At 53.2% G+C, this 9095-nt stretch overlaps 5 protein-coding genes across 5 annotated transcripts, besides 3 other annotated features; 4 read left to right on the top strand and 1 right to left on the bottom strand.

Moving 5' to 3' along the window:
• Positions 1-41: 41 nt before the first annotated feature.
• Positions 42-64: a microsatellite.
• A 587-nt stretch (positions 65-651) lies between these two features.
• On the top strand, positions 652-1536 carry Tco025E_01830 (3,2-trans-enoyl-CoA isomerase, mitochondrial precursor; the record flags this gene model as incomplete). The annotated part of the gene is made up of 1 exon (XM_029368766.1): positions 652-1536. One exon carries the CDS (start codon positions 652-654, stop codon positions 1534-1536), a length of 885 nt encoding a protein of 294 aa, XP_029231168.1.
• A 237-nt stretch (positions 1537-1773) lies between these two features.
• Positions 1774-3411, top strand: Tco025E_01829 (putative nuclear transcription factor; the record flags this gene model as incomplete). The annotated part of the gene is made up of 1 exon (XM_029368765.1): positions 1774-3411. The coding sequence occupies one exon, from the start codon at positions 1774-1776 to the stop codon at positions 3409-3411; it is 1638 nt and encodes a 545-aa protein (XP_029231167.1).
• Positions 3412-3425: 14 nt separating this feature from the next.
• Positions 3426-3492: a sequence feature (GA-rich).
• Positions 3493-3625: 133 nt separating this feature from the next.
• Positions 3626-3649: a microsatellite.
• Positions 3650-3800: 151 nt separating this feature from the next.
• On the top strand, positions 3801-6791 carry Tco025E_01828 (putative protein kinase; the record flags this gene model as incomplete). The annotated part of the gene is made up of 1 exon (XM_029368764.1): positions 3801-6791. One exon carries the CDS (start codon positions 3801-3803, stop codon positions 6789-6791), a length of 2991 nt encoding a protein of 996 aa, XP_029231166.1.
• A 270-nt stretch (positions 6792-7061) lies between these two features.
• Tco025E_01827 (uncharacterized protein) lies at positions 7062-7499 on the top strand (the record flags this gene model as incomplete). Its single annotated transcript, XM_029368763.1, has 1 exon — positions 7062-7499. One exon carries the CDS (start codon positions 7062-7064, stop codon positions 7497-7499), a length of 438 nt encoding a protein of 145 aa, XP_029231165.1.
• A 1149-nt stretch (positions 7500-8648) lies between these two features.
• On the bottom strand, positions 8649-9014 carry Tco025E_01826 (uncharacterized protein; the record flags this gene model as incomplete). Its single annotated transcript, XM_029368762.1, has 1 exon — positions 8649-9014. One exon carries the CDS (start codon positions 9012-9014, stop codon positions 8649-8651), a length of 366 nt encoding a protein of 121 aa, XP_029231164.1.
• Positions 9015-9095: the final 81 nt, after the last annotated feature.

The raw sequence follows: 9095 nt of genomic DNA, 5'->3' as shown, positions 1-9095 counted from the left end.
AGCGAAATGTATGCATATGCGTTTCTGTCTCTGAATGCACATTTCCTTTTTCTTTCTTTCTTTCCCACCGCATAGAGGGCTTGGTACAGACCTTCATACAGGTGAGCTGCCGGGTTGTGGAGGGCACCATCCTTTTTTCCCCCTCCCTTTCTTAATTTTTACCTTTTCTCGTATGGTGTTGTTTTTTTGAGGAATCCACACACGCTGGCACGCGGCCGCGTCTTGACTCGCCTTTTTGTTTTTGGTTACTTTCCCCGTGCCACGCGGGGGCTAATAAGTGGCGCCACACATAACCCTGTAGGTAACCTCTCACGCACAACCCTACAAAGCAGAGTTCGGTTCGTGTACCGCGCGTTTTCAGCCGAAAGACTCAGCGCGAATCGGGTTGTCTAAAGGCACATTCTGCTCCGCACGGCTGAGCTGCGGCCCTCGCGCTTACTGACGACGCAAGGCAAGTGAAAGAAAACATAAATAGCAACAATGACAACAACAAAGGGCGAAGCTTAGCTTGGCGTGGGAAATATTCCAGCCTGGGATTTGCTTTCATTTCTACCGCGCGTTACTTTTATTTCCTCCCGTTTTTTTATTATTGTTTTTTGCTTTTCGCTTTGGCTGCTGACGGTGTTGGTGTGGGTGCTTTCGTAGGCTTCGATGCGGCTAGGTAGGCATGGGCGGTGGCTTCCCAGGATTGTGGCCAGACGAGAGTTTGGCACGGGAGGGGTGGGAGGTTTTAAGCCAAGACAGCTAGTTGAGGTGACGGCATCCCCCGTGAAGGACGTCATGGTCCTTGCCATGAAAAACCCGACGGAGAACGTTCTCTCTGCATCCCTCATGAGCGAACTTTTGGACGCAATCGGCGAGCTGTGCAACCCTGAGAAGGAGCTTTGCCGGGGTATTGTTTTGACCTCTGCACTTGTTGGTAGTTTTAGTGAAGGTTTGGATCTGAAGCTGCTCCACACAACCATGGAATACGAAACCTTTGCGCATTATTGGAGCCAGCTTCAAAAACTGTATGTAACCCTCAACACCCTTCCTGTTCCGCTGGTGTCGGCTATAAATGGAGACGCCGTCGGTGCTGGCTGTATCATAGCATTGGCATCGGACTACAGAGTCATGGCGGCAAGGGGGGACGGGCAGGGAAGACCATTTAAAATCGGTATCAATGCCACCAGGTGTGGATTGACGGTTCCACCATCGTTCGCGGCTCTCACGTCGTATGTTGTTGGGTGCAGAAGGTGTGAGGCGCTCCTTCAGCTCGGGGAGCTGGTGGATGCCCAGACCGCAAAAATGATTGGGCTCGTAGATGAGACCGTGGAAAATGCAGATGAGGTACTTATACCGGCGTTGGACATGGCTGAGAGGCTGACTGGCGGAACCCCTTGGTGCTACTGGACGGTGAAGGAGGTATCACGGAAGAAACTTGTTGCGCCCTTTTGTACATCGGCGCTTCGAAACGCCGAGTGCTCAAATTTTTACGAAATGCTCAAAAACCCCGACGTGGAGCGGGATCTTGGAGCATACCTTACAGGAGCATAAGTGAAACTCCGATACCCTTATTAGCAGACGCGTGTATGCTTCCGCCGTAGATGTTGTTCTCCTTGTGACTCGTGTGTGTGTGTGTGTTTTTTTTTCTTCTTTGGCGTATGCTAACGGCCTGTTTGCATTCACGTTATTCCTCTCATATGTGCCTTTCTTGCTGTAGTGGTAGTAGTGGTAGCTGTTCTTGTTTTTCCCTGCGTCTTGAGGGCCGAGGCGAAGTTGCTGCTACATTCAATGGAGGAGGAGGAGGAGGGGACGGAACTCGCACGAAGTCTTTCCGAACGCCTGAAAACAGGCTGCTACGAGTGTGCGGTCTGCTCCGAAATTATTCATCTTCGTGCCAAGCTTTGGTCCTGCTCCGTATGCCACGGGATTGTGCACTTATCGTGTGTGCGATTCTGGGTGAGGGCACAGACTGAGGAGCGGGAAAAGCAGAATGCAGCTTCGGGCGCTGCATTGTGCGTTGCATCGCAGTTTCGTTGCCCTCTTTGCCAGTCGATTAACCCAACGGCTGCCGTGGCGGAGTACACCTGCTTCTGTGGGAAGGTGAAGGACCCAATTGCGGACCCCCTACTGGTGCCGGGCTCTTGCGGTCAGATGTGTGAGCGGCGTCGTCGCGATCCAAGGTGTGGGCATCCCTGCACGTTGATGTGTCATCCGGGGCCCTGCCCTCCGTGTCCCTTGACCCGTCTGCAGTCCTGCTACTGTGGCAAGACGGAGAAAAGCGTCGGTTGCTCCAGTGGGGTGTGCGGCTTTGAATGCAACGAGGTGTGTGGGAAGTTGCTTGACTGCGGGAGCCACCACTGCACCGCTCTTTGCCATGAAGGGCCGTGCCCAATCTGCACGGTGCTAACGACAGAAACCTGCTATTGTGGGGCCACTAAAAGAAAACGGCGCTGTGGCGAGAATGAACCCTTCTCGTGCCACAAGGTGTGTGCGAGGCCACTGGATTGTGGAAATCACACCTGCCCGTTTGAATGCCACAAAGGACCTTGCCAACCTTGTCTACGGACGCCTGAGCGACAGACATTCTGTCCCTGTGGCAAAGTGCGTCTAAGCCAACTCCCTGATCCTCCAAGGAAGTCCTGTTTGGATCCAGTTCCTTCCTGCGGCCTTGTTTGCGGGGCGCCCCTTCCGTGCAATCACACTTGTTCCTTGATTTGCCATGACACCCTTGTGTGCCCGCCCTGTACTGAGGTAATCACCTCAAGGTGTGCGTGTGGTTCTTGCGATGTGGCATATCCCTGCTTTTGTCGTTACTTGCCCCCGGCGGAATGGAAAGCGGCTGCCGTAAAGTTAAACATTGACGAGACGAAGGTGTCTCTTTGTTATCCTCCCAAATGCCAAAAACCCTGCCGAAAGCACTTGTCATGTGGCAGGCATATTTGTAAGGAGGTCTGCTGCTCCAATGAGGACCACACTTGCTACCAAATTTGCACCAAACGGTTGCCGTGTGGCATTCACACTTGTGGCCAACTTTGCCACAAGGGGCCGTGCCCTCCGTGCGGCGTCGCCTCCTACGAGAGACTGTACTGCCGTTGTCGACGCACGTGGATTGAGCCTCCAGTGCCCTGCGGCACAAAACCTCCAAATTGCAGCCACGAGTGCGTGATCCCTCGTCCTTGCGGCCACCCAGCGAACCACCCATGCCACATTGAGGATAAGTGCCCTGATTGCGTGGTTCTTGTGGAAAAACGGTGTGCCTCGCATAATAAGGTGATGTCGTACTTTTTGCCTTGCTATAGGCAGACAATTTCATGCGGGAAGAAGTGCGGAAAACTATTGGGGTGCTGTGGCAAAACATGCGAAAAGACGTGCCATGGGGGGGCGTGTGAGCACCAGTGCACACACAAGTTTCCGATGCTTAAATAAAATTGTTTTGTTAATCATTTTTTCTTTCCTTCTTTCTCGCTACTTTGCCTACTTCCTTAGACTTCTTCTCTCTTTCTCTCTCTGTGTGTGTGTGCGAGAGAGAGGAGTTTTGCCTCTCAGAGAGGCAAGGACGTCTCCGCGTGCCCCGGCCTGAACATTCTCTTGTCTCTTCTGCCTGCATACCGCACAACTCACCTGCCACGATGATGCTTCCTTTTTTTTCTTGTTTTTTTCTTTTCCTTCTTCGTGTACGCGTGACGCTCACACTCTCCTGTTGTCAACGTTCTGCGTGAAGTGGGGTGCGGGGAGGGCAGGGAGAAACACTTGAGACCGGCGCGGTAGAAAGCAAGGCGCCTCTAGCAAAGACAAAACTGCGGACATCAGCTGCGATGGACAGACGTGGCAGCGGCAGGCGCCGGCGGAACTTACACCCTGGCGCCCTGAATCTTGATGTCCCGATTCCTGTGGGGCGTCCCGAGACGGACCTCTCGTTCTTTTTCCCTCTTTCGGCTCATTCAACTATTGCGGTCTCTTGCTTTTGCTGCCTTTGTGCCGTGGTGCTTGTGGCCGCTGCAGTGTTTGTTAACGTGCACCACAAAACTGTCAGCAACGATGCTGCCCGTGCCACGAATGTGTGTGGCGTCATTGCCGACCCGTCGATAGTAAACCGCGGTCGCAATGTGCTCATCGGTGCCTCCGTTGCTTTCATACTTGTGTACATTATTGTAGCCGTCGCGGCGGTGTGGTATCTTCGGCGGGTTTCAATGAAGCTTGAACGCTCAATGGGTAAGACGCACGCTGCCTTTGCGCACCTGGGCAAGCTCCAGTTGGAGAGTGTGCCACTCTACGTCAACGAATTCAGTGATGTGGACGCCATTACGGAGAAGCAAACGTTTTTGCTTGAACGCTACTCCAGGGCGCTGGAGCTCCAACAATGCGAGGATTCCATGAACGACGTTTCCTTGGTGCTCCGCCAGTTTCGAAAACTGCTCCCCGACGCCGTGTTTCACAAGGAGTCTCCGGTGGAGCTGCGGGACGTGAGGTTGGGAGGCACGGCCGTTTTGAGGACATTGGGAGAGCATTCAGCGAATCGCCTGGGAACGCTCATATTGACGGGGGCTTCTTCCTTGCAGAGAAGGCACCGTCTCAACTCGCTTGCCACCCCAAATCAGGGAGCGGGTTTGGCTCACCCCACGGACGCCAGAAATGCTACGGAAGCGGCGCTGCCGCGCGAGTGTTTTAGGAGGCAGGCGGAAAACGAAATTTCCCAAAAGACACTCAATATTTCTGGAATCCATAGTCGTTTTGGGTTTCGTCTGAAAGCAAGAAAGGCCACTGTCGTGCTTATATCCTTGTTTGGTCTCGCAGGGTATATGGACGATGACATGCATTACTGCCATTACCTTTCGCAACAGTTTCTCTCTGTGGTGACAGACCTCATTGACAGACACAATGGGACAGTCCTCAACGCGACACCTGACACAGTGATTGCGGTATGGAATGCCTTTAGCGATAACTCGGATCACGAAAAGGCCGGGATGCAGTGCGTATGTGTGGCCACCCAAGCCCTCGAGCCTCTGCTTACGGAGGTAGTTGTTCCTATGAGACTCGACCTAACCCTTGCCGTGGTGGCAACTTCAGGCCACGTTTTGGCTGGCACTGTTGGTTCAGAAGAGGAATGTGCCATGGTGGTGTATGGGCGATGCGTGCCCCTTGCAGAGGAATTACCCGCCTTGTTGGTTGCGCAGGGCGTGAAATATGCGTGTGCAGGGGGCTTACCGGAGCATTGTCCAGAGGCCTTTGCGTGTATTCCAATAGACTGTGTGACGGATTTCGATAATAGCAGACATGTGGTCTACGAGATTGTTCAGAAACCCGTTCCGTCGCTCCAGCGATTTACAGAGGCCTTCAAACAATTTCAGGCGGGCGAATACGATCTTGCGGAGCGCACCTATTTGGAGCTCGCGGGGGAAGACTGCAAGGATGCCTGGACGCTGCGCATGGGCCAGCTATGCTCCTACCTGAAAAAGAGCGGGACGATGTACACGCGACGAGTTCCCCAGTGGCAAATTTTTCCAGTTGAGGAGCCTGGCGACAACACCGTGACGCAGCGTCATAAGTTGTCCTATCACTGGAGGAAGCCGAAGGTGACCCCCGTCGAGGATCAACTGCGAAGCGCCATACTGAGGCAGTCGGACGCACACGCAAGCTCGGCGACGGTGTTTGGCGAGGTTACCCAACCGCGGCTGAACTGCCGTCTGAGTGGCGTTCAAACCACCGCAAAAACGCGTCCTATTTTGCAAGAGACGCTAAAGCAACCTCCAGTTGTGGATGTGCGTGATCGACAAGGCATGACGTTTCGAATGTCCAGCCGCATCTTGGGCATGGGGATTGAGGGAAGTGTTTATATGGGCTTGTCGCCGACCGGCGCACTGGTCGCCATCAAGGCAATCCAACTGCCCACAATGAGGCACTTGCAATCGAATCAAATGAGCAGCGTCAATCGTCGACGCTTGCGACGAAAAGGCATTAACGTTGACGTGAACGTGGACGAGGCGCTGGACGCCATCGTTAATGAGGTGAGTTTGCTCTCGCGATTGCGTCATACCAACATTGTGGGATACATCTCCTGCGCCGTAGTGGAGAGCAAACTTCTTCTTGTCATGGAGTTTGCAAGCGGTGGAAGCCTTTACAACATGCTGAAACGGTTCACCAAGTTTAACGTCGATCGGGCGAAACAGTACCTGCGGGACGTTTTGAAGGGACTGGCGTATTTGCATCGAAAAGACATTGTGCATCGCGACATTAAACCACAAAACGTTCTCGTCCTAGAGACTGGCCTGTGTAAACTGAGTGACTTTGGGAGGTCACAGCGTCTATTGAAAACCTCCAACACTTCCCAACCAGAGGGGACAGCGCCGTACATGGCTCCTGAGGCTGCACGCGGCAAGGCAGAGAAGGCCTCAGATGTGTGGAGTTTCGGTATTATGATGGCGCAGATGTTAAGCGGCATTCTGCCCTGGCCGAACATGGACGAAATGATAATTCAGGCCTTCTGCTACAATGTGGGGTATAACGAGAGTTTTGTGCCCCAACTGGACGAGCGCATTTCAGCAGAAGCGAAGAAAATCATCATGTGGTGCTGCAATCGTGAACCTTCCAAACGACCTACGGCGGAAGAGCTCCTGAAATGCCCCTACTTTAGGCAACCGAAAGCGCTTACGAATACGCCCGCGTCGAACAGATGTGCAAGCCGCCCTGAGGAGCGAGTTCAATTCACCTCCTTGCATGGTGTTCCATTGAAGCCAGCCAGTCCACATTTCCCAAACTTTCCTTTTTTTGGGGGGCTTGGGCCAAACAGCTTCAGTGCTTCCGATTGACGCAAGGGAGGCATAGTGTCTAACAAGAAGTATGTAGTACATGAAGACTGCGGACCTTGGGGGAGGGGGAAGAAGAGAGAGTGATGCGTTGGTGTTTGTCGGCTTGTGGTGTTTGCCTCTTCTCTCGCATGCAATGTTTCTACACGCTTCCCGCTTCGGTCGGTCATTTTTTGCTTTTTTTGTGCAACAAGGTAGTATGTCTTCCGTATTTAGTCAGCTGGGTGATGCCGTCCTCAGCGCGTCGTTTGTGTTCCTCACGCTTGGCGTTGGATGCACCTTCATTATAGTGCTTTGGCTTTTGATCTGGAGGACAACACTGAGGAAGGTGCCTTTCTTCCAGGAGCTTTGCAACATGTTTCTACAGCCCGTGAGTCGACCAACGACGAGCTCAAGAGCACGGAAGCGTGTCATCCGTTTTCACTGACATTTCTGCAGGAGTTCCCCTCGAAGGGTAAATTTACATTTCCCACTATCAACGGAAGGGAGCATACATTTTGCTCCCTCGCTCTTTCTTTCCATCATGTGCCTCTCTCACCTTTCCGAGGAGGAGTGACTGACACCGGATACTTGCGACAGCCCGCAAATTTCTCGCCTACTCTGCTCGCGGTACAGTGCCATTGGCAGCAATGCGGCAGGGAGTGTGCTTGGGTGAGAGAAAAGTCTGCACAACTCCTCTACACGTCACAGCCTTGGCGAGGTCGCCGATGAGGCCCAGTGAACTTGATTGGGAAGAGGGTTGGGGAGGAAAAGATGGATACCCTTCCTCTTGCACCTCCCTGCTGTGATGATTTCCTACCACCACTTCTTTTTTTCCCCCCTCTTGTGTGTGGTGGTGAGGGTTCTTCCTTGACCAAGTTCCCTAGAAGTACAAAAGGATGCCTGGCATCCATAAGTGGGGTTGGCTCGCTTCCGTGGATGCGAAATGCCAGGCAATGCGAGGCAGCCGGAACTTACGGATTGCGAGCGATAAGGGCCGGTCAACACGCTGCTTTCCGCTTTTACTTTTTTTGGCACGCTTGTCTTGACGACCTCCTACACACTGATAAGAGAAGAAGGCATAACCATATTTTAAAAAAAGGGGGAAAAATTATGGGGTGCTTATTTGCGTAGATCTATTAATTTCTCTGGATGAATGTTTCCGCTATTCCATTTCATAGGATGCTGTAGAAAAGTCTTATTATCGTTTAGGATGAAGTTACGGGACGGCTTGAGTCGGGTGTCCTTCCCATCGGGCTTGTGCTTTACCAGCAGCCAGCAGCCAGCGCGTGCGCACGCGTTAAGCCTCCGCTTTCCACGGCATGCGAGGGACTGACCTCTGGCCCCCGCCCCTGCGATAACGAGAGCGCCACTGTGGCACGCATTGGAAAGTTGGATAGAGGAAGAGATATAGTGAGAGGGACATACGTCGCGTTGTGCAGACTTCTTGCGCTTGCGCCGTCGGGGCGCTCTGAATCGCAAGACGATGAAGCGACAATTGCGTGATTCTCTGGAGCGAATAAATTATTCGTTTTTTTTTCTCTCTGTGCGTGCGTGTGCCGGCCTCCGTGTAAATTGGAGTGCAGCGTCCAATGAAGGGGCAAGATGCATGTCTAGACATCCACCTTACCTTTCCGCCAGCACCGCCCATAAATTGTGGAAAAAAGCGAATTTCTGCTGTTCTTCCTTTGCGCTGGTGTATTTTTTTTTGCGTGCATTTCCTCTGAGGCGGAACGATAATTGGCTCCGCACGTGTCACTCTCTCACTGACGAGTGTGAGTGTGTGCCTTTTTTTTGCCTCTCTCCCTCTCATTCCTTTTTTGGCCGGTGGTTGGTGTTCGGCTGCGGCTCAAGCCAGCAGCAACCACAACACAGTAAAAATCAATCAAGCAAACGAATGCCTCCAAAGCGAACGAGGGAGCGTGCCGCGGAGAGCCCCGCCACTGATGTGCCGCGGGGGCTGCGGCATGCGAGGGCGGGACCCGACAGCGGCGATTCCACGGCACCCCCTGCACAGCGCCGAAGGGTGGAAGAAGCACCTGCGGAAAAACGGTGGACCCTCGCCAGTACCGTGGAGGAAGTCTTGCTGGCGGGAGTAGATGCTACATGACAAATGACGCTAAATGACTTCATCAGGAAGTACGTTGGCTCCAGGTTCGTGGTCGACGAAGGCCGCAATGTAATGATGGGGGTGTTTGCGCGTAGACCTGAGAGGTTTGCCACTGACCCGGAGGTTCGCGGAGACATCCTAAGCGTACCAGCGTATCAGTTACTGGAGGACGCACCCAATCTACGTGCCGACGCACGCAAGCTTGCTGAGCACAGGGT

This window comes from Trypanosoma conorhini (assembly GCF_003719485.1).
Source record: "Trypanosoma conorhini strain 025E chromosome Unknown Tco_14.4_contig_00065, whole genome shotgun sequence".
Taxonomy (NCBI): Eukaryota; Euglenozoa; class Kinetoplastea; order Trypanosomatida; family Trypanosomatidae; genus Trypanosoma; species Trypanosoma conorhini.
This window is presented reverse-complemented; position numbering and strand designations above follow the sequence as displayed.